The following is a 26217-nucleotide window of genomic DNA, read 5'->3' on the forward strand; positions in this document are numbered from 1 at the left end:
TAAAAACACAAGAATAAATAAAAATTTAAATTTTGTTAAAGCTAGTGTGGAAAATATAAGCTGATTATAAATTTTAAAAAAGTAATGAACAGAAAATAACATTTGGAAGAGGCTACGAAGAATATAATTTTCCTGAACACTGAAATTTTACTTATATTTTCTTAGAATAAAAATTTAAAAGATGAACAGATAGAGTGTTTTAAAAGCAAGTGTGGAAAATACTAAGATATATATGTTTATTATCATTTATCAACATGGTATATAGCAAAAAATTGAGGGAGATCATGAAGAATATAACATTTCTGACAATGCTGGGATATTACATTGGATACTTTAGCTCAATTTCATCATCAGAAAATCTGAATAAAAGCTATAAATGATTTTTATATAACTGACATAGCATTAAATATTCATAATCAGCTTAGAATTACTGATACCTAAGCAAATTACTGATACCTAAGCAATATTCTTAGCATGGACACAATGCAAACTTTGCTCTTTTTAACAATTTATTGTCAAAATTTACTTTCCTCTTTTTAAAATGGATATTGAGCTAGTGAATCACAGAAACTTTAAGTGTTAAAGTAATGCACAAAAATCATATATTTCCTAAACTAACCTTAAATGGATCTCTAGTTGAGGAATTACTTTTAAACATTACATTAAATTAAAAAGGGTTTTAATGCTCCACATAAACTTATAAAATACAAATTTATCAGTACATTCTTGTATCTTACACATATAGTGAAAAAAAGGCGTAAATAGGCTTTTATAAGTACTATTTTATGCTGTTGCAATTAGAATACAATAATAACAGATGTGCTATTCTCTGTACTGTATTATTTAATTATTGTTAATTCTGCTGGCATACTAGAATCACCTGGGTGATTTGAAGCCTACTGATGACTGAGCCAACCAGAAAGAGACTCTGATTTAATTGGTCCAGGTTGGGGATCAGGGTATGAAGCTTCCTAAGTGATTTGATGTCTAGGAAGGATTAAGATTCATGTTGGTATATAACGGAAAGCAAAGAAATAAGGCTCATGAGTTCTAAAATGCTCCTGAGTACATTGGTGCTCTAGTTTCTAAAACATAAAATGCTAAGAATTTTTAGAACATATATTCTTAGATTTGCTCATCTCTCCATCTGGAAAATAAAATCATGTTCTCTTTGGTGCAAATAGTACAACACTTATATAGAAACCCTGCATTCTTTCAGGTGTGCAACACATCCCTAGGCCAGGAAAGGAGGGAAAAGAAGAAAACAACCTCAAGCCAATGATGTCAGTTTCCCACATTCATAGAAACCAGGCCTCCCCTCCACCCATCTCTGCCCATTTCCAAGATTCCAGATTGCATGAGAACTCTGCTTTCCATAGCACTATCTGCTCAGCATCTAGAAGTGTCTTTTATCCTTCTCCACCACCAACAAAGTTTTTGTTTCCCATACCCCCTTTTTAAAAAGTTGTTTTCTACAGACTTTAGAAAGGAGCCTGTGTTCTCCTAAGAGAAAGGGTTCTTATGTTAACGTCTGTGTTTGAATTTCGATAATGGAAAAACAAAGAAACAAAAGGCCACAATTCGGTTAGTCTACCTAAGTCCAGCTGTATCATCAGTATCTAACTCATTATGGAAAAGTTCCCAAAATACCTAGAGACACACTACATACTGACAAATCCAATTTCATCTCTGTGTACAAAGAATTGGGGCATATTATGTAATCGGCAGCTATTTGTGTGGGCCTTAAATTATAAGAAATCCAGAATAACTTTCCTCATTTCATGGATTAGGAAGTCTGTGAGGACTAACCTTTATAACTGCATGCTAAGTAAATGTCACACTTTTTAACTATCAATAAGAAAACTCTCACACGGAGAACCACAGACATAAAAATAGTCTTTTCAAATCTCACTTCAATCTCTTCAAACATTGCAAGGAACAATACATTAAATGAAAGCAATAGACAAAGCCATGAGAATAGGAAAAGGTAATCAATAAAGCACTTTATATCTGATTGTTCATTCTATGAATTCAGTAAACAAATACATATTGGGATGGCAGCTGTATCTTTACCAAAGTGATTTCAGCAAACACAAAAGAAAGAATGCTGTGTATTCAATCCACATGATAGCACTCTCCAGGAAATGAAACAACATGAGGCTCCAGATCATTAGGCTTAGAAAAGAAATTTGATGTAAATGCTGAACATAACCATACTAAAACTATTAGAATTTTCTCACTGGGAAGAAAACTCATATAACTTTGTGTGTTTATTCCAGTAAGTGGACAGGTTTAGGATGGTTTAAGGAGAATGCCATATGCACAATTCCAGTTGCAAATTGTATTTACCTCTTATATTTTTATCTTTGTAACTGACACGAAGATCACTGCCAGCAGGGAGTACTCATTCTTGTCCCATCTACATCATCATAGTGATTAGGATGGAGTTTAGCATGAGATGGATCTTTAAATGCATGAAACTGAATGACTAAATATAAACCTAACTAAAAGCCTCATCCTCATGGGAACATTTATACAAGGGACCTGTCTCTCAGAAATCCCTCTTATCAGCTATATGCTTCCTGGGAGGAAAAAGCACCTTTTTCTCCACATAAAGTCTGTCAAAGTAGAAAATATCTTGAAATTTGTTTTCCACTCAACTTGTTTTAAAAAAGTAACGATAAATATTATAAGTGATAAAAGTGCAACTAAATCTTCATACATTAATTTAAGGGCCTAACTTTTATTTAACTTTCTTGGCTCAGGTCAAATTTTAAGTACAATGTAGTAATTGCTTATTTCTTTCTTAAACATTTTTATTTATTTAAATAAACAAAATATTTATATGCATTTGTCACATAAAACATGTTTTGAAATATGTATACATTGTGGAATGGCTACATCAAGCTGTTTAACATATGCAATAATTCACATGCACATTTTTATGGTGAGTGTATATTTCTTATTTATTTTTCACTTCCTTTCCTTCTTTTTGTTGAGAAATTTCTGCATATGTGACAGCATTTTACATAATTAACTCAAATTTTATTGCTTACCTCTTCTGTACTGAGATTCAGATTTTAATACATCACTTTGTAGCAGTCCATCTTCTATAGAGAACCACTTTCATGGAGGAAATAGGAATATATTTTATCTCAAGTGAGGAAACCTGCATTTCTGCGCATGAGTTTTCACAAGTTATTCAGCCTAGTAAGAGGTCAATAAAGTGAAGGAATTGAATGTGATCATTTTAAGTTTCTTCAACTTTGTTACCCTATGGTTTCTTGTTAGTAAAAGTAGATATGGTAGGTGCTACCTTTAATTATACTGCTAATTTAAGAAAAGATGCACACTCTAAAAGAATATTTATTTAATTACTAATTACCTTTTCTCTATATATTTTTGTTTGTTTTATAATTTTTTTTACCTGTATTGTACCCATTTTACCACTGTGTTTTATTTTTGGAAGTTAGAATAAGATTTTTTACAAGTTAGGGTAAGATTCAGATAAATGGTGAAAATCTACAGAGCAAGACTTACAGAACAAAGTTATCTCAGGCTGGGCCACAAGTCCAGAAGAAGGTGCAGCAAGGCATATCAGGGGAACAGTAATTAGACTACTCAGCTGGAGCAGCCTTTTCAGTATTAGGGAGATTATAAAGATAGGCTTTCAAGTATTTTTGTTAGAAATGCCAAGCCCAGAGGTAAGACTTTTAAATAGCGATAGTCCTAAACTATCAAATTTTTTGGATTGAGATGAAATGGTGAGAGGAAAATTTCTCTGTTGGGTATTGGCAGAATGGAGTGGAAACTAAGGCAAGGGGTCAAGTGAGCAGTCAGGTGGCAAATGCAACCTTCGGAAGGGAGATGATAAAAGCCCAACTGAGGAGAGGCATTGGGAGAGACTTTAAAAGGGAGACATGGCAAAAAGTTAAAATTACCTAGATTAAAAAAATGAGAGAGATGAAAAAGCTAACTGTAGCTGAAATTCGGAGTTTAGGTAATCAGAAAAATTATTGAGAAGTCATATGGAGGAGCTAATTTTAATATTAATTCTCTAATAACGGATTGATAAGTCCACTTAGAAAAAGAAGTCTGTTTTATAAAACCCAGAACTTCAGTACTGTATTTTCAATATCACATAAGATGCAGTCATTATTTGCTACAACTATGAAGTTTTTAAAAGGAGGTAACATAAACTAAATACGCCTTTTGTTGTCATAAAGGGTGGTTTGAATTGGTTGAAATAATAGTTCCAGATGATATTTTTGGATTTTGTTGGCAATATTCATATTGGTAAATGTATGAAGTCATAAGTCACTATAACCATAAGACTTCAGCTCTCAGTCCTTTTGAAATGCAGTTCACTGAAATATATATTTAAATATATCACAAACTTTTATTGAAGCAAAGCAATAGTTAATGCTTTGTCAGAATTTTTAAAATATCACTGATAACTTGTTTTAAACCACAAACCTAGATATTTTTAAACAAAAGCTGATTTATTCTTATATGAACATTTTTAGAAGATATAAAGAGATATGTATTAGACTTTAGTTTGACGAATTATACTCTAAATACATTTATTCATATGCTATTACATGTTATCATAATTAAAGGTAGGCTACACTTGTCAAAACAGTTTAATAAAGCAAGCTTTTCAGTTTTTTTAGATTTGTCTCATGTGCATTTGTTGACTTTCTAATTCACAAAATGTAGTTAATCAAAAATGAGACTTCTACAAATGAATTGGTAAGGTTCTAAGAAAATCATTAGGCTCACCTGATAATATAAACTACAAAGATATCTAAGTAAAATGATTACTTTACAAATAAGACGAAAACAATATCATTAGCATCAACTAAGGCAAATACAAAACAATCCTCCATATTAACAAAGAACATGAGTAATTTGGTAAGAAGTATCACAAATTAATAACAGTAATTCGTATTTGTTCAAGGTTTTACTGTATTTTCACATTCATTAAATAATTAGGGCCTCAAAACAACATGTTGGCAGGCGGTGTCCTTTAGAAGAGGAATGCAGGGGAAATTGTTAGGAAACTGGGTGGTAATAGAAGATACACAATTAATGTTACTACAGAAATACATATTTAGAAATAAAATGTGTGAAACCACGTAATTTGAGGAACAAGTACAGGACCAATACCTTGTGAAGGATTAGATAAAATTAAGCAGGGGTAATATATGTCATTTCTATAAATGTGACTACAAGAGAAACATGAGTTGAGGTTTGAATAAATAAATAAAACAGAAGATTCAACTGAGCTGAACTATGTATGTAACCCACTATGTGTTAGCAGAACAGCTTTTATCCCATGCAAATAACACAGTAAAATTTAAAGCAAAACATTGGGTAAATAGCAATTTCCTATGAGACCATACATGGTCTAGTTAGCTCCAATCTAGAAGATATTATAAAAGGTTGGGAGACATTTCTGACCTATGAAAAGAATGCGGTAGAATAATTTAGTGGTTCTGTCTATTCAATAACTCTGAAGGCAGCAGACTTGTTGAATTCTGAAATTGCATATCCATGTTGCTTCATCCATTGTGCATTTCAGCATTGCTATCTAGGAAAGAACTGAAGCTTATAGTCCCAACGTCTTAGAAGTTCATTTGGGGTTTGTGTAATTGTAGCATCCTTTTGTTGATATTGTTTATTATATTGTAATGGAGGAATCCAGGTGATCTCAGGATACATACTTAATGACTCAATAGCCCCATTAGGTAGAAAGGGTGGCACCATTATCTTCATTTTAAACCAAATCTCAAACCTGTTGAGTAATTTGATCAGGAGCACTTAAGATCTTGGAGGATCGAGACTCAAACACAGGCTTTCTGGTTTTGAATTGATATTTTTATACTAATATATTATCCTTTAAATTAATATTATATATACACATATGATTTACATCATCATGATACTAAATTTCTGTAGTACGACATTTATTTGGCTATTCTGGAGAGATAAGTATGTATCTTAACATTAAGTTTATGTAATATTTGGCGGACAACTCATATAGGAACCTAATTATAATGGAAAGATTACTTATTCAGAAACTTGCCAACTAAAAATTTAGTATGCAGTTCTAAAATGTTTAACTTAAAAATGCCTATTGGTAACTATTCTCAGACAGAATTCAAACATGGTTGTTACAAATTGTAATAAAACTCAATTCTCATTATAGTAAATGTTAACTTTCCCCACTAAGTTTTCAGCGGGGTTACTGTAGATTCATTTCTATCTATGTTTAAAATAAAATGACATCCTGATTTATGGTGAGATTAAGTGAACATTAGGTAATATAAAAAGATAAGAAAGCAAAGTCTTCAGGAATCTGTAAAATATTCAAATTATTCAAACACCAAAAAATTATCCCTTTGAAACTGTGGTTGGCATGACTTGGGCCCTCACCCATATGCAGATCGTTTTCCATTTCTGGTCATATGGGGACTACGAACAAGACCATGTGACTAGTTTTGGGTAGTGAAACATGCAAACACGTCAAAGCACCAATCTTTGGTACACAAATCTTAACTGATGTAAAAGCAGTAAAATTCTCCAGTTGCCCCTTACTATGTTGTGATGATTCTTGATGAGAATGTTTGATTCCCAGGATGAATGCAGCCTTTATTATTGAATGACTACTTGAGAAACACCTGCTCTGAAAATTCTCCCAGGCCCAGGGTGAATTCTGACACAGAGTTCACAACAAATAACTCAGATGTCTCTGAGATACTGGGGTTATTTGTTACCATAGCATACAAGCTAGTCTATCTTGACTAACACAAAAATACATTTATTTTTCTATCTTATATCTCCCAATACCTTTCTAAGGCAAATTGCAGAAAACGATGATGTTCAGATCTACAGATTATCTGTACACAACGCAGGATCGATGTTTTAGGTGGTGCTGAAAGATGGTAAAGAATATGGATTGCGGAGGCAGACTGCCTGCCTTATAATTCTAGGTTGACAACTTACTGGAACTAAGATTGCGGGCAGTCAGTTTTCAATGCCGCAGTTTTCTCATATGTAAAATGTGAATAATAATTGTGTCCAAGACATCGGGTTGTTATGAATAAAAAAAATGATGTTATGAAGATGATGTTTTGTATTCATGCAAAAAACTTAGAAGAATGTTTAGAATAAAGTAAGCTCTTGATAAGGATTCCATAGCACATGTTTTGCTGCCATGAACTCTGACCCACTTGAGACACACATTGTTTTATTTAGCTGGTCTAAAATTCCTCTGAGTGGTTAGGATAATTGACAATTACGTTATGAAATAGAGGGAAATCATATCCATAGCCTAATAACAAAAGCATAGGAATGCTTTTATTAGAGAGAGTTTTAATGCACTCTTTAGAGGTTCCATGGAGTAGATCTATTGCTACTTTTGGCTCTAGGGATCAATGTTAAATAGATGGAATTCACAAATGAAACACCAGTGTATGATAGTGACACATTCAGGGTCAGTGGCATAATTCTAAGAAACAGAACTTCTTAGAAAAAGGATCCACAATAATAGTCTTTGAACTTAGAGAAAAAATTAAAAGGTGAAGCCGCTGGTATAATACATGCGAAAATGAGGCTTGCATTATTCAGCAGCTCATTCATTTTAGATGGTAGCTAAATTGCCTGAAATCCCTTTCATATTCTGCTAAGATCAAACACATTAAGAATGTCAAAACAACATTAGGTAACCCTTTTCAAGCATCAAAATAACTGATCAGAATAACGGAAACCTTCACAAAGTTTGGGGCTATGAAGAACACATTTAAACGGCGATACTGTGGGGAGAGAAAACATGGTAAGTCATGCTTGCAGCACAAAATGCCAGCCCAACACTTACCAAGAAGCAAATGTTGGTGGAGTACAATTTCTCCATTTATAAATAAGTGTACTAATTCCTATGTTATATATTAGTGTTGATATGTTAAGTTTCAGAAAGAAGTTAATATGTTAGTCTACCTATGAGTCTAGAAGCTATAAATTATAAGCAATATTTCCTCCTTATTTTCCCTGTGTCTTCACACAATTCTATACCCCATGTTGATTTAACTGTATTTTAAAGAGAGAGCTATTTGAAAAGCTTCTTTATATTACACTTCAGGTTTTTTTTTTCTCCAGCAGATGAGCATGATAAATCCAAATGCTTCAAATGAAATGACAGCCTACGTAACTGCTACTCCACAAAGATAAGGCTAACTGCAGTTTTACGTTCAACACTACCGTGTGCCCTAATCGTAGCATCACATCTACCAGTATTTCAGAATCATGTAACTTGAAGAATTCGTAAACTCCAAAACGCTTACTGTAAACATTTAAACAGTGTCAGTTACACATTGACCCAGAGAATGTGATGTGGTTTTGTGAAAATGTCTAGTAATTTTCAGATGCTGTGCACTTTATCTACTTTTGTAATGTGCCTTTTTATAGAACTTTATCGTTCATAAATACTTTCCCCACTTAGAAATCATCAGTATTTTATCAAAGTACATTACAATGTAATCTTTTGCTACAACTTGGAGCGTAAGTCATAGCAAAATGAGCTGGTGACAGAGAATTAGAAGCAAGAAACAAAGTCTTCAGGATAATTACAAGACTCAGCATCGCATTATCACATATAATCCATGGAAAAAAATTCAGTCAAGGCGGTGATTAATTACTTGATAACACCATTCCCTATGCAATTATATGCAGAATTACTCAGACTTTTCTTCACGGAGCACCAAAAAAGAGCTATAATTAGACTCTGTAGATTCTCTATAGATTCAAGGTCTTGTATAGTTTCAAAGACTGTGAGTAGCTGCTGCCCTGGACATGCTGATCTGTCCACAGAAAGCCATGTCAGCTGTATCATATTACTTTACTCATTTAATAATTAGGATGCAGTTATAATTCAAACACAGGATAATTTAGGTTAATTAAACCACTTCTGCTAATATAATCATTTGTTCCAATATTATTCAATGAATGAGGGAATAAATGAATAACATCAAATTGGAAAAGTGAAAAATTTGTTTCTGTATGCCCTTCTATTTTTGTGAAGATATTTTTAGATTTGGCTTAAGCACAATCTTAAAAATGTGTTTTATTTCCCTTTACAACTGCTATAACTACTGGTAGATGGAAGACAACTTTCGTCAATTTTTATTTTATATTCACCTTTCATTGGTAGAAGTACAAAAAACTCCAAAAATGGGATAATCTTTGTCTAAAGTAAAAAAACAAATATTATGTATTCCAATTTAATTAATGAGTACCATGCCTTTTGAAATATATTCAATGTTTACAGTATGAATGGATATTTTCCTAAAAAGTGTATTACCATTTTACATTTTGTGGAAACATCACCTTCAAGGGAGTATGAATCCTAGCTCTGTGGTAAACACTATGTGTAAATAAAAGTGTTCAAATGCACACGGTTAACAAAACACAGTTTCAAGTATTTGAGGAAAACATTTCTGTTTAAGGTCTTTAGGAAGAGGAAATATGTACTATATTTTATGGTAATTTAATGGATGATACATAGAGCTTACACTTCAACATTTACATTTTGAAAGTAATGTTGGTTGATTATAAAAAACTGTGCTGTCACTAATGACACTTTAATTACAAGTTTGCAGGCAAATATGATGCTTTATGTTAATTGGTTTTTGTTTTACAAGTTTGTATATATGTAAAAATATAACTAAGTTTCAGTGAATGCTGCAAAATTATCACCTGGGCAAGAAAACCTATTGGCAAAATATATGCCATGCATTAATAAAAAATGAAATAGCATGGAATAAATAAATTCAAAATAAGTCCTAACTGCTATAATCTAATATTAAATGTTGATTATAAATAAACTATCATAAGAGAGTAAGGTCCTTATTAGTAAGGTCAAAACTGTAACATTTTGGGGATGGTATTCAACTCAGATTTCTAAGCCAGTAATTAGTTATTTCTGTGAATAAAAACAGGTGTAGTTTTGGCATATGTCACCAATCACACAGAAAAATATGATCTTTCATGGAGAAGCTTTGTCTGTACTTAGAGAAAGAGAAATGGATTTGGAACTCTGAGGTTGTTTTTAGGCTTCTGGCTCAATGTCCTTAGTCAACCAGCTTGAATGATTCAATTTATTCATCTTGCTTTATTGCAAGGAAATTATCTGTTCTGTGGGTGGTGTATGGTTGCTAGAAAGTTCTACCTTGAGATCAGGGTTGGTTCCCAGGCATCGAAAAGTGTCACAGTCTTAAGCTACAGGGTGATTATTAGGTCACAGTAACTGGCTGAAAAGGCAAGACGCATTGAAGAAAGAAAACTGCATGTCTCTAAAATTGTTTATAATATTTAAGGGTCTAGCTCTTGATAGACATGTGAAAGGAAGTAATTATTTAACTATAGAAATATGATAAAACCCTGGTTTTATTTCTATCAAGACTAAATACATGCATTAAAAAGTTAAGAACACATTATTTTGGTATTTAATAAGTCTATTATTTATTTATGTGACTCATATCTATCAAAAACATACTAATAAATAATACAGTTAAGAAATTTTAGATTGTGGCCTTTCTTGATTATGGATCTATGTTTTGTAACTTTCTGATAATTGTAAGTTGGATTATTTTGCTTTCCTTATCTTCATGTCCAGCACCTACAAAATATAATGCATGCTGACTAAATATTTAACATGACATTCTGATTTTCACTAATTTGATTGTTCCTTCATAAAATAAGGCCTATTTTCTTTTTGTATTCCATATAAAATATATAATCATTTTTAATAAGAAGCTGTCAAAGACACTATTCCAAATTACCATGATATAGCTTGAAAAAGGCAACAAAGAGAAATATGATTGAAGGCTACCTCTCTGCGCAAGGATTACAGTTTTGAGATCGAAAGCCAAATGTTCACAAAAGCCACTTGATTCTTTATCAAGTTGTGCAATAAATACATTTCCACCAAAGATGACTCCCTTTACTCTTACCACTAAATGAACCAATTTTGTTTTCAGGAACCTGTCCTCATCATAACTCTAAAGGAGAGAAACTCATTTCTAGCTCCAAGACAAAATATCTCCTCAGTTGAAATTAATGCAATTGGAAGCTAAATGTGGCCCATGGTGGGGCGGTAAAGTTTCTGAAGTTAGTAAATAAGACTGAAGAGAAGGATTTTTATTTGATGTTAGAAGGAAAGATTCCTTCTCTTTCTTTTAGAGAACAGCAACAGCCCATTGTATCTTTCAATTCTGAGAGGGAAAAGATTACGGCCAATGCTGAACTCATCCTCATACCAGAAGCACTTAGATTTTCCCCTATAATTCTCTTATAAATGTGAGTTCACTTGGGGAGGCAGAGAGCTTGCTAATTCAGGAGGCAAAGAACCCCACAGACTCACTGTAATAGTTTATGGTACATCCTGGAAGAATGTTGAGTATGAGGAGGGCTTGGCAACATAGGGAGAGTTCAAGAGAAGGTTCTTGAAGTACCAAATGGAAGTATAACATATGCAGTGTGTAAATTTCTATTTATGATGTGGAGTATGATATTTCATTTAGGAAATTCGGATATGCACTCACTGTAACTTCTCCAAACTCCATCAGATTGGCTACCCATTTTGATGAATGTTAAACTGAGATTAAATGAATCACTACTTCATTTTAATTCTGAGGAACATTTGGTTTTTATCATTATTTACTATTGTTTATTGATATAACGATATTTCCACAGACCAAAGTATTTTATTACATATATAGCTGAGCATATAATTCATAATTGTATAATATAGAAAATAAACTTCTTGGTATTGTCCTCAGCATTTAATAATGAAAAACTAGTGACAAACATCTTTAGAAAAAAATAATAAAATAGTCCTCCAGTATTAAAATGTCCTGGTAAAAAGCATTAGATCAAAGTTAAGAATATGACATGTTAATGCATAGATGACTTAGGCATAAATAAAATGGATCAAATCCCAGCTCTTACAGTAAATCAAAATAGGTGAAATCTGCAGGTTCACAGTTTGTCGTAGGTCAATTGCAAAAACATTGCATTCATATTTTTCATCATTCTGAGGTCTTAAATGATACAACATTTAAAATAATGCATACCCAGGATATAAGCAATGTGCTGCATACTTACCAGGTGATTTTTATGCCACTTTGCTGAATGCAGGATTAATATATTTGGGCTTTTTATTGCTTGAGTAGAAGGTGCTCATTACTTATTATTTTATAATATAGAAAATTTTAAAAATCAGATTTTTTTTTGTTTTTGTTTTTTTTTTTTTTGTTTTTTTTAATGGCATACATCACACGGTTGTAGTGGTTGATTTCCTCAAGATCGTCTTCTGTGGTTTTGGTGCAGTGGGAGGAGGCACAGTTGCAGGTCTGACAGGGGGGAAGCTGTTACTGTGGCTTATTCCCAGTCCCCCATTTTCTAGTGGGAAAGGAGGGAGATGGGGTGGAGGAGGGAGGGGAGGGCCTTGGTGAGGAATCTTTCCTGGTGGGTGGACAGGTTCGCTGTGTAAGTGGACCTCCCTGTTTTTTATGTTATACCGGGCATCACAGTCAGGACAATAGCCATGGTACTGTACTTTTTCATTAAACCGAACTCGTTCTCGAGGCCCTGCCTGGGTAAATCTGTCTTTTTCAGGTCTATGCATCAGAGGCTGCACTGAAGCCTTGTCCAAGTTACTGTTGGGTATGCAGCAGATATCTCCATTTGGAATTTTGTTAGGTCCACCTGGTAAGCCTCCATTTCGTAGAAGGGTGCCATTGGTCTTTAGGGGATTGGCAGTTGGAATCACCCTTTTGGGGTCTTCACACTTCACAGGTGTCAACCGTGGAGGAGGTGGTGGAGGGTTTGGCTTTCTCAGGACTGTGAGGATAGCAGATGGGTGTGCTGGGGGTTTAATAAGTGGTGCATTAGCCTGCACTTTGATCTTCTCTAGGCTGGAAGCTGTTGTGCCACTTGAGCTACTGTTCAGCGTGTCTGTTTTGGAGCTGTCAGTCATCTCATCCTCCAGCTGTAGGTCAGAGGTCAGGGTGTCAATCTGGTCAACCACCTAGTGGAAAGGACAAGGTAATTGTGTTGAAGAATGACGCAAAACAAAGTATCCTAGAAACAATTTCTTTCTGTCTAGGGGAAATCTGCTATGGGATCCTTAACTGATGTTGAACTATGCATTCCATTGCTGCTTGATGTTTTCAGTCAATAAATTTACAGAATAGTGACCATCACACAGAGGGACATATGTTTGATAACATAATTTCAGATGCCTAGAACATAACATATTATTTATGTATACATTCTATTCCTGACTCTGCTATACCCACCCATAAAAGATGAAACCTGACATTGGAATATAACTGATTTTTAAAAATAATCAAAGGGAGTTTTCCTTCTGCTTAACATGTAGAAAGCTGTAGGAGAACACTGCTTCCAATTTTGAAATTAGAAAAAGACAGATAATCTGCCAAATCATAACTTTTCATTAGATCAGCAGAGACCTGCCCTCACAAAGCAACCAAATAAACTGGTCAAGTGTTTCAAGCTCTCTGAAGATATACAGAAGACATCAACTGTTCAACCTTTAGAAAATCACAGGAAAAAAAGGCAGGAGCCATCGGAGTGAGCAAAGAAAACAACTAAAACTTTGATGACTAGTTAAAGTTTGAGTACGTGCTATCATGACAATTTAGAATCCTTGGGAATCTCAGATACAGTATCATCTGCACTCATTCATGGCCTCCTCTTCACGGACCTCTCATGCTGAGGGGCGGAAAGGGACTGAAGAGAGTTCCCTGTTGGGCACACAGGCACAAAATCCCATCCACTTCTCAGGCTCTTCTCTCTTGCAAAGCAGAACCTTTACTGGTGCAGTAGCAAGAAACCCTTCAACCTCTAAGACACAAAATATCTTTTGCTTCTGGAAGAGGGTAGAAGCAAAAGCTGTCTCACTTTGGAGAAAGTCAAAGAAAATTATTTGAGCCCAGAACCCGAAACTAATAAAAAGCACATGTTTACTATCAGTAGGGGAATGACAGGAAGTCACATCAGTCAAGGGCTACTACAGGCACAAGGCAGTGGAGGCAGTGACTCAGTTAAGGCTGGCAGAGGCATCAGACCATAATGCAGGTCAGAACTCAAGTTAAGGAGAGAGGTTGTGAAGACAGGAACATTGAATGGAAGCATCTTAGACAATGCAGTTCTAAGGAGTGTTTGGCAAGGATGCTGGGGAGACTGACATCTCTCAGGGCTACCTTAGCATCTCTGCCCTGTTCAGTCATTTGCTGGGAGCAGCAGTGTGGTCACTGCTCAAATGCTGGCTTTCAGAGTACAGCATTAGGGTCCTCAGTCATTTACACTCTCTGCATTCAGAGGTCTTGGAGGCCATTCTCATAGCCACTGTTCATGTACTGTTATACATATATAAAAATGGAAAAGTTATGGGTTATTTTAAAAGGAGTTTATGTAAGAAGACACTTCCTTCATTTCACACATTTCCATCCCATTTATTCCATATGGAGATTTTTCCTTCCTCTCTTTCTTAGGTCTAAGTTTAATCAACTGTGAGGTTGGCTCTTTGTCACACGGTGGCAGGATTGGGCTCAAAATGAAAACACCAAAAGCATCTAGACGTTGGACGGGATATAGACTTTCCTTCGTCATGAGGCTCTTAAGTGATTGATTCCACCAGGCAGGTAAATGTCACCAGCGTTGAGTCTTTGGATCTCAAAAGCCTGCAAACTCTGCAGTTTCAAAACATTCAACAAATATAATAAATTCAACAAATTTCCTTTAGTGTTTTCTATTTTAGCAAATGACAACACAAACCTCCCATCTGAAAAATCAGAAATCCAGAAAATATATTTGATATCACCCTTTCACTCTTCTTCTGGTCAGAAGAACAAGGCCTTCTATTTTAGCTCCTAAATAATAAATCTTAAATCTATTCACTTTCCTCCATTTTCACTTCTGTAATCCTACTCTGAGCCTGTGTGATTTACCATATGGACTTTCCAAAGGCACTTTGCTTCCTTTTCCTTTTCAATAGTCTTGAATTTTTTTTTTTGAAACAGAAATATGCTTTTGTTAACTCCTTGTTTAAATCCTTTTGATGCCTGCTCATTTCTCCTGTGATAAAGATCAATTCTTAAGACAGACGTCAGGATTCTGCATAGTCTCACTCAATGGCATACTGGTAAGTGTTTATCAGCTGGCTCTTGGCAGTGGAGGAATGTCTTCTTTCAAAAGGTTTATCAATTTTCAGGTGTAAAATCTCACTGTGGTTGATTTCAGGTTAGTAATGCGACATTACTGAATCCGAGGTTGGGAAGAAATGTGCAGTAGCACACAATCAAAAAGTGTTTCCACTGCATTGATATACTATACATAAATAAACTCAGGAGCACAAATAATAGTGAACTGCGGTGAAATCATTAAAAATAACAGGGAATAATTGGAAAACCTTTGTTTTTAATGTAATTTGTTTAATTATAAGTTTATTCAGTTTCACTTTTAATAATTGTTGTGATTAACAACCAATCAGCTCACACAATTTTTAAAAATATGATTGGCTTTTTAGCTTATATGAGTCGGTTCCAGTCACTGTCTCACACTCCTAAATAACTCTCAATCCTCAACTCTATTTCTGTTCCCAATATCTCTGGTCTTCTTTAGGCCCTCACAATCACCAGTCTGCTTCCTGCCACAGAATGTTCGCACAAACTAATATTTCTTATTGATATGTTCTTCCTTTTTCTCCTAGTCTAGTTAACTCTTACACATCTTTAAAATCTTGGCTGAAGAGTCACATGTAAAGTAAGCCTTCCCTGTCCTAAGGCAATTATAGGTCAAGTTAATGTGTTAAATGTTCACAAGGTATCTTCTTTCATTCAAAGGATTCATATTATTTTAAATTACATGTTTAGTGATATTGTGAGTATCAAAATCATGTTTCCCAGCTAGACTCTAATCTCAGTGGGAGTAGAGACCCTGTTTGTTTTTCCTATTGCAATCTAAAGGCCTAACACTGTTGGTACTATTTAGGATCTCAGCAAATATTTGCTAAGTAAATGCTCTGAGGGTTACTCCTTCAATTTAAGTGTGAGCAAAAGCATTTTCTTTCCAATTAGATTTTTGGAAGTGGTTGTTACTTCAAAACTTGCTCAGTTATTCTAGAAGAAAATGGGAAAAACAGAATTTATCCATAATGACCACCAAGTTGGTTGCATATTTTCTAGCTCTATGTAGAAATTAAAGTGAAAGGCTATCTAAAGAATGTGACAGCTAGACAGTCTTGGCTCATGGGTCTGTTTCCTATTTCACCTGGAGGTATCTACCCCGCACATTTTATTGTATTAAATACTGCAGCAAAGGAGAGAAAATGTGTCTACTATGAGGGAAGTGAAGCTGATATTCAGAGATGAATAAATGCCACGTCAGTCCCTGCTGGTTTTATGCTTCCTACCTGGTTTAGTCTCTATATTGTTAATTCCCGAGTGCCTATAAAATGCCAAGAGAATAAAAACCAAAACACTACTTTAATGGAGCAGGGAATCCAGTGGAAGGGCCTGACTTTGACTAGATCCGCAAACAAGTAAATTTAAAAGTGCAACTGTCTCAAGTGCTCTGAAGAATGTAGGATGTTATAAGAGGGGAATGAAACCCCATCAGAAAGGTCAGTGAAGCATTCTGTAAGGAAGAGTTGGAGCTTACTGGCAGAAGAGTGGTTCAAGCAGTCTGCTCAGGAAAGAGCCTGATAAAGGTCCTATGACAGACAGAAGAGTCACCTGAGTGTGAGTGATTTAAAGACTGGTTTGGCTCAAAGACACTGTGAGAGATGAAGTCGGAGAGTTAGATAGCAGCTATTCCATGAGAGCCTTTGGGATGAGATGATAAAGTACCACAATTTTTTTTTAAAGAGTTGCAGAAGTGAAAGAAGTAGTATTCAAACAGATAATGAGTAAGTGCTTTTTAGAACTAAAGTGTCTTCTAGTTAAAGTACACAGAGTTTCAAACAAGAAAATATAAACAAACCCTCAGACATATCACAGTGAAACTAGAAAACACTGAAAAACAATGATAAAAGTTTTACAACAACAAAAAAAGGAACACCAAATATTTATAAAGTAACAAAAATTAGGCTGACAGATTTTCACACAAGTAACCATTGTCCCAAGATGACTTAGAAATAGGTTCATACTGAAAAATAATTGGGAATGTCAATATAGTTTAACTGATATAGAAGTGAGATAAATAGATATTTTTAGACAGCAAAGACTGAGAGAATATTGCTCTTATAGCTCAGTATTGAAAGTGCTGATAAATGAAAATTCAGTGAAAGGTAAATAATCAGAAGGAAGAACTGGAATGTAAGAAACATTGGCCAGGTACGGTGGCTCATGATTGTAATCCCAGCACTTTGGGAGGCTGAGGCAGCCGGATATGAGGTCAGTAGATCAGGACCATCCTGGCAATATGGTAAACCCTGCCTCTACTAAAAATACAAAAATTAGCCAGGTGAGGTGGTGGGTGCCTGTAATCCCCACTACTCTGGAGGCTGAGGCAGGAGAATTGCTTGAACCCGAGAGACAGAGGCTGCAGTGAGCTGAAATTGTGCCACTGTACTCCAGGCTGGTGACAGAGCAAGACTCCATTTCAAAAAAAAAAAAAAATCATCAACAAAAAAGAAGCATAGGTGAACAAAGTCATTGGTAAACAAGTCAAATTATGGATTTATTACAAAAAATAACATAATGACTAATTTGGGATAGGGTAGGAAAAATGTGAAGCTAAAATAGTAAAAAAAAATAACATGTCTGACTGTTGAATAATCAGAATTAAAGCGTTTAAGGTCATTGTCTTTGCTGTGTGTGAAGAAAATTATTATTTATCTGATACTGATTAAAATTTATTAAGTCAAAAGTGCATGTGTAAATTTTAGAGAAACTATTGAAATAATATAAAATTATCACTTCCAAAATTAATAGGAAATAAAAAGTAAACTCAAGAAATCTAAAAAGGCAGAAAATGAGAAATCTTAAAAAAAGACAACAAAAAGCATCATAAATGAAAGTCACTCTAGCATATAATAGAATAAAATGATTGCAATGTATTTGTAATCACAATGTAAATATATTAAAATAATATACAAAAGTAGGAATCACTGCCAAAAAGAGACACAGAAGGACAATATAAAGTTATAGAAATAAGATATATCAGGCAAATATCCAAATGAAACCTGATGCAGCTATATTAATTTCAAGCACAAAACTTAGCCCAAATCTTAAGCAAAGCAACAGTATAGTATCAATACCAACTTAGGTGAATAAATAAAATATAATTGAGAGTTCATGTTCAAGTACACACACACACACACACACACACACACACACACACACACACACACACAAGTGGTAAAAAGATTATGAAGTAGTAATTCACATAGAGTGAACACAAATTTCCAAACATCAAAAACCACACACTCAGTCTTACTTGTTAGTAATTGAGGTAATGCGAATTCGAGAAAACAACATAACATTTCAAATTCAACGATTTGGTAAAAATGAAACCACCTGATAATCCCAATTGTTGATGATGATGTGTATAATTAGAACTTATACATTGTCAGTGCAAATGTAAATTCGGTCAGTTCAGGCAACTTTTCAATAATATCTTATAAATTGAATAAGGTACACGCTTTGTGGCAATTCTACTAGGAACACAGTCTAGACTACACCAGGGAAAGTCCAATAGATGTTCACAGGGTTGAAAATACAAAAGGATATTCCTTGAAGCTTTTTTTCTTTTTTGTTATAGCATGAAATTAGAAACAACTTAAATATCTATTAAAAAGTGATTGTGTAAGCAAATATAAACTAGTTAAAATGAATTAACTAGTACTATATGTATCAGCAGGGATAAGATTCAAAAACCTAATGTTGAATATTTTAAGAAATGATAAAAAGATATATTCAGTATGTATATTTTATTTATGTATAGAAGCACAGGTAGTTTAGTTAATACAACATTAAAATAAATAATACACATCAAATTCAGAGAAGGAGGAATAGGAACAAATAAGGAAAGGCATCAGCTACATAGCATTAATATTTTATTTCTTTTAAAATGATATAAAGCCATTCTGAGAAAATGTTAACATTTGGTAAATACATTTTATTGTTACTATTTAAGGTATACATGAGGTTATAAGATACATATACACTGAAATGGTTTCTACAGTGGAATCAAAGGACATATCCATCATCTCACATAGTTATTCATTTCTACCCACAAGAGCAGCTATAATCTACTCATTTAGCCAAAATTCTAGGTACAATACACTACTATTAACTATAGCACTCATATTGTACATTAAATCTTTCAACGTGTTCATCCTACATATTTGCTCTTTCATATCCTTTGGCCTACATTTCCCCATTCCCTGTCCCCCAACTCAGACCCTGGAAACTGATTTTGTTGTTGTTGTTCTAGATTCTACATATAAGTAAGATAAAACAATATTTTTCTTTCTGCATTTGGCTTATTTCATTTAGCATAATGTCTTCCAAGTCCATCCATGTTGCGGCAAAGGTAAGGGACTCTTCCCCTTTCTCTTAAGGTTGAATAGTAAATATTTAACATTAGCTAAATAGATTTAGAAATAAATAAAATAAGTAATTATTACAGATGCTATGTGGAAAACATATTGAAGTGTCCTGCATTTTATTTACTTGGCCAGTTAGATTTTATTATATCCAAGTGAGAAGAAAATAAATCACCCAGAAAAGAAATCCACCGTATTTTTATAATTGCACATCTCTGTTTTGCTTAAGGTATTTAAAAGTATGAAATTGCACGTAAAGGAATAGTAACTATAGGCATGATAGAAATTAAAGATAAAACAAAATGAAAGAAAGTAGGACTGAATGGATAGATTTTTTGCAGACATTTTGAGGTGAGAAATTAGCATGGCATCAATCATAAATCTAAGAATATACACATCTAAACATCAGGTATTCAGAAAAAAAAATGTATCTCAAACTTGAAATTAAGTCACTTGTCCAAATAATTGTGGCTCTTCGGGTCTTTGGAGGACTTTGTTAATCACAGTGAAACAAAGAGAGTTTCAAAAGAAGGACGATGGCAGGTGTTGTGTTTGACAATCCCAGGAGGTTATTTTAAGTCACATATACAAGGAAGCTATAGTAGACTGTGGAATAATTAAGAATAATGATAAATGCAGGTTAGGAATCATATGAGCTCAATATTTTCACATATGGAAAAATATATCTAATTATTTTCAAAACAGAAAAGCAGATTTAGAAGAAATTAAATAATTTTATAATCTAAGTTATCTGTGGGAATCCAAATTCAGTTTATATTACTCCTATAAATCTTAAACTACAATGAATAAAGGTAATGACATCACAGAGGTGTCGTTAGAGTAGAATTCAGTAGTCCTAGCTACAGCAATTAGATAAGAGAAAGAAATAAAGGTAATCCAAACTGGAAAGTAAGAAGTCAAATTATCTTTCTTTGCAGATGATATGACCTTCTATTTAGAAAAGACTAGAGACTCCACCAAAACACTATTAGAATTTGTAAACAAATTCAGCAAAGTAGCAAGATTAAAAAACAAACAACAAACAAACAAACCCATTAGTAGCTCCTTTTCCTTTGCTCCCAATGTGCTTTGTACTTTTATTACTACGATTGCCTTAATGTATTGGGACTATTTATTTGTATTTCCCTCAGAACATATAAGCATGTCTTTCCATCTTTTATCCTTGGCAGAGAGCACAGTGACTACGCATAGTATGAATTCACTAAGAATTTGTCTAATGAGGGAATTGAATAAATGTAGACACTATGAGAAAAGTCATTTATTGCCTTTATTTCCATACTTCCCCAGCTTTCCACAGTTGGGTCTGATTTTCAACATCTTTAATTCCTTCAATCCCAGATGGCCCAGAAAGGCACATAAAAATATATTAGACAGAGAAAAATAAAGAATTGGTGAGATTTGGTGAACTCTCTTCCTATTTTGCGTTGCTCGTCAATCTTGCTCTAAAGCTTGACATAAAAAGGAGTTTAGTCCAACTCCAAAACCACTAAGAGAGTTTAAGTATAAATTTATTTTAAAATTAATTTCCATATAGAACTAAGTCCATTTAGAACTTCCCTAAATCTTGCTTATCTTGTTTAATCAAAAAATATATAACATATAATTCAATTGCCTTAAGAACAAAACAAAATGAAAACCTCCTTCAATTTGAGTGAATCTTTAGCTCCTCCTGGTAAACAATTCTCACCCACAAGAATTTTTAATAACAAACTTAATGGAGAGAAAAAATGGAATTTAACCCTGACTGAAGCCTTTTCCAGAACATTTATAGATTCCTGTAAGACCTTTAAGACAGACTTATAAAGCATTCACATTTTAAATATGGTGACATTAGCAGCAAAGAACTGAAAAAAGAAATTAATGGGAACTATAGAAATTTCTACCAAGAGAAGGAGACAGGTAAAAACACAATTTCCCATAACTATTTGACCTTTATCAGTAGCTGAGTTCAAATGCTGGTGGATAACCAAACTGTGTCCAACACAGGCATAATATACAGGATAGCAACTGGCATATCCTCCTCTGGAAGAGGCCTAATACAAGCCTAACAGAGCAGACGCAGGACGTAGTAGAGTCAACAGTGAGGATATTCCAGCAAGGACACAGGAGGGCCACTTTGCCCTGAGTTCATATTCACAACACATAGACTTCATATAATATGTTAAAAATCTCTACCCACCTATTCTGATGATCTACTGACACAATGAAAACAAGCAGTTCATTATACAGCCTACAACCTTCTGTTCTGCTGCTAGATCATAGTATTTCTGATAGACTGTATATGAATTAATATGTGTGAATAAATCCTGTGATTCTCTTCTGAAAGGTAAAATTATAGTGAATGGTACTTACATTAGAAACAATGTAATAAATGGAAACATTTCAATTATCTCATCATTTGGTTAATTTCTCTTTGGTATTTATTTAAAAGAATCTATAAAAACTTTAAAAATTAGGAGTGACTTGGGCCTATTTTGACTTCAGAAAATGTCCAATGTCCAGTATGAAAAGTTGCTCAGGGGATCTTCACTAAATGCTTGCTTCCAAAGGGAAGATTAGAACTGCATTGGGTTCCTAGATCTATCTTTGGATTTTTAGAGGAAACATGTTTCATTAATATTATTGTTTCTTAGAAATGAGGCCAATCGCCTCCTTACATAGTTCCACATTGTTCCTAAGTTTTCCTTATCACCTAAAGCAACTAAGCATGTCGTTCTTTGCAGTCTGAAACATCTCAAACACCATAATTGTATTATTTAACTCTTCCTTCTTTCCCTTGTATGTTTGAGGAAGTTAAATGTAATCCAGAGTAAGTTAGACAATCATGATGTTGTCAGAGACCCAGGGTCTGTCTGACTTTCTGCTCTGCTAAACCAAGGGGGTGGCCTCCATTTTCACGTCCAAATCCAGGATCAGGGCCCTGACTTCACATAAGCATTTCATAGAATGAAAAAGGGTGGGGAAGACATAACTACTCTTTTTTAAGGAGATGTTTTAAGAGCAATACATTTTATTTGCTTACATCTCAACAGTCAAGATTAAGTCATTTTGACATATGGACACTGGAGAATGTGGACTTTTATTTGGATTCAATGTGCCCACTGAAAAGCTATAGTTCTACAAAAAAAAGGAGAAAGGATATTCCAAAGCAACAAGTTCTCTTCAAGAGATACTAAAACAAGCAAACAGTGACAATAAAATACACACATCCACACAAAGGTACACATCTAATCATACAGTCAATAAGTAAATATGGAGGATACATACTTAAAAAAACTTTATTGAATTTTTTTGCAAGTTTTTTGGAAACTGAATAAGGTGCATTTTTGGGAGGTGTTGTGTTGTTTCCTTTTGTAACATGCATGTAAGTGGCGATTTAACATCTTTTTCTCTGGAAATAAACCAGATTTTAAAATAAACAAAAATCATTATTTATAGTTGAGACTGATAAATTAAGTATTTAATACCTAATAATATTTTTGGTCAAAAGCAAGTAAAACTATAATAAAATTTACCTTATTTTTCTGTGTGTTCAATTGGATTCAATTAATATTTATTGTGCAAGTACTATTCATCTGGTAATGTGTAAGACACTGAATATTAAAAGTAAGTTTCTAGTTTAAATGAGACTGACCAGATGTACTTCATGTCTTGCTTTACGAATCATATTTAAATGAGAGTACAGATGTAAGAATAGTAATAAACTCAGAAAACTTTCAGAGAAAAGTGAAATTTAACCAGAGATTTTTATAAATATATAAATGAATTAATAATAAAGGTGGGAAAAGCACTGATGAAGTTGCAGAAGGATTTCAAATTTGAAAGTGGAATATAGAAAAAGTGGAGGTGAGAAGTAATGCAAAAGTTAAGAGTGGGGCGTTGTTGAATCGCTGTATTTCATGAGAACATGTTAATGGCCCCATACTCTTTCACATACAACATGACTGGCAACAGAGTAACAGCTAATAACCTTAAGTAAACAATTGATATCCTTGCTATAAAAATATGGAACAATGTCTCTGGATAAGAAGGCTCTGAGTATGGTTTACAGCAGCTCAGAATAAAACTCTCCATTTTTTTCCATTGGGAATCTCATGAAAATATAGTACAGCAGCCAGCCATTTGCTCTTGCTCCATATGTGGGAAGATTCTAAAATATCTATATTATAAGAACATATGACTAAGGATCATGAGATTTTTGGGATAAGCAACAACAGAAAACAGAAGGACCAAAATGAGTGAATTGATCAATGTTGAAGATGAAACTTCCATTACTAGTGAACTAAATAGAACTTTGTAGTAAATCTAATTAATCTATTTAGAGATGCTTGAAAAGGTACTGCAGTTATAAAATAATAACATGTATGTAAAAATAGTCATAAAATTCAAAAAATTGGAATATAAAACAAATTTTTAAAAGATTAATAGTCTGCAAGATAAAAAATCTTAGAAATATCAAACATAAAGCAAAAATATATTTTAAAAACACAAGGAAAAAGTTAAAAGACATAGAGCAAAAAAGATTAATATTGGAGCTTCAGTAACTGATTAAGGAGTTCCAGAAACATAAAAAGAGAAAAATGTGAGCTGTTAATAATGAGATAAATAATAGAAGAACAAAATTCATGGTTGACAACAGAAATGGAGTTTCAGATGTAAAGGGCCAACTGAGTGCTGATGAGAGTGAAAAAAAAAAAAAGATAAAGAGTGTCAATTACAGGACACTCAGAAAAAGATACAAATCAAATGATCAATACAGTTTCTTCAGGAGGAATAGATGGCGAAAGACATTTTAACAGTAACTTCAAAAGTTCCAGGACAAATTATTTCAATTCTAATATTAATACCTGGCTAAATTAACAATCCATTGTAAAAGTAAATTAAAATAGTTTTAGATATTAAGGACAAAGACACCTCCTTCACATCCATCATTTAAAAGTTAATTAAGGAGGTACTTTGGCACAATAAAAATGGAATCCAAGAAAGAAGAGACACATAGGATCCAAGAAATATTACATTTAACCCAGGAATTTTTTTTTTTTGGCAGAGGCAACAGCATATACAGTGGTATACAGTTTTGAAGTGCAATTTTTTTTCTATATTGGTAAAAATTTAAGTAGGTGGATAGCAAATTAATACCACAAATGGCCAAAAAAGCAGATAAGAGGTTGTAGGAGGCCCTGTAGTGTCGACATAGTAAAGAGTTTAGATAGTAGTTGAAATTTTAAAGCTCAGTTCTCAAAAAATGTGCATTTACAGCATTGATAAAAGAATGTAGGTAGTATTTGTACATAGACTGTAGATGAATGCATATGTTTTAGTAGGTTCTTTTGTGTGTGTCAGACAGGGTCTCACTGTGTTGCCCAGGCTAGAGTGCAGTGGTGCAATTTTGGCTCACCACAACCTCTGCCTCCCAGGTTCGAGATTCTCTTGCCTCGACCTCCTGAGCAGCTGGGATTACAGGCGTGTGCCACTATGCTTGGCTAATTTTTGCTTTTTTTTTATTTTTTATTTTTTTTTTTGTGGAGATGGGGTTTTGCCATGTTGCACAGGCTGGTCTTGAACACCTAAGCTCAGGCAATCCACCCACCGTGGCCTCCCAAAGTGCAGGGATTACACGAGCGAGCCATTGTGCCTGGCTTAGTATGTTCATTTTTTAAGTCTAATTATTATTTTTTTTTTTGGGGGGGGGACGGAGTTTCACTCTTGTTACCCAGGCTGGAGTGCAATGGCGCGATCTCGGCTCACCGCGACCTCCGCCTCCTGGGCTCAGGCAATTCTCCTGCCTCAGCCTCCTGAGCAGCTGGGATTACAGGCACGCGCCACCATGCCCACCTAATTTTTTGTATTTTTAGTAGAGATGGGGTTTCACCGTGTTTCCCAGGATGGTCTCGATCTCCTGACCCCGTGATCCGCCCGCCTCGGCCTCCCGAAGTGCTGGGATTACAGGCTTGAGCCACCGCGCCCGGCCAAGTCTAATTATTTTATAGCCATAGTATAGATAGTATATATATAGCCCAGATCTAAATATAAAATTCCACTCTAGGTAAGATTTGTGTAAAAATGTTAACAGACCCTTGTAGCCTTCAAAAATTACACAAGATTCAGGAGTTTATGTTAATTGAAACACTAAATGATGTAACAATTTTAACTCCACAATTTGTAAAATAAGATGTTTATGTGCTTTTTAAGGCCCATAATATAATACCTAAGTACCTGGTTTCATTTAATTCATTTTGTCATACAACCATAAGCATTTGTGAGCTATGTTTGAAACAAGTAGAAATACCCCAAATCATCATGCACTACTTCTTCTAATTGTCTGTCACATGCAAAAGTGCTGTTTAGGATAAGGAAACATAAAACAAGTACTAAGGAAGAAAGTAAATTAGAGCATCACATAGCTCTATGTAGTTAAACGTAATACATGTTATAGTCACTACATGTAATTCTCACATTTACTTGTTCATACGTCTTAGTAAATGAGGTGTTTACACCTCATTTCTTTCCTTTGTAACAAACATTATGATGGCTGAAATATCATTGCTAACTTCAATTCCTGT

General features: G+C 34.1%; 1 protein-coding gene across 2 annotated transcripts in view; it reads right to left on the reverse strand.

The window, feature by feature from the left end:
* The window catches only part of PRR16 (proline rich 16), a 309218-nt gene that overhangs the window by 93259 nt on the left and 189742 nt on the right, over positions 1-26217 (reverse strand). The window contains exon 2 of one of the 2 annotated variants that reach the window (XR_004266048.1): positions 12163-13087. Coding sequence is in view for 1 of the 2 variants with exons in the window: in XM_032271359.1 (XP_032127250.1) it covers positions 12332-13087 (756 nt within the window). In the remaining variant the exon portion in view is untranslated. Of the gene's footprint in view, positions 1-2827; positions 13088-26217 lie in introns of those variants that run through there. The other variant, XM_032271359.1, reaches the window with a different exon arrangement.

Source organism: Sapajus apella, unplaced genomic scaffold, assembly GCF_009761245.1.
Source record: "Sapajus apella isolate SASKATOON/1434 unplaced genomic scaffold, GSC_monkey_1.0 scaffold1, whole genome shotgun sequence".
In the NCBI taxonomy this organism is placed as follows: domain Eukaryota; kingdom Metazoa; phylum Chordata; class Mammalia; order Primates; family Cebidae; genus Sapajus; species Sapajus apella.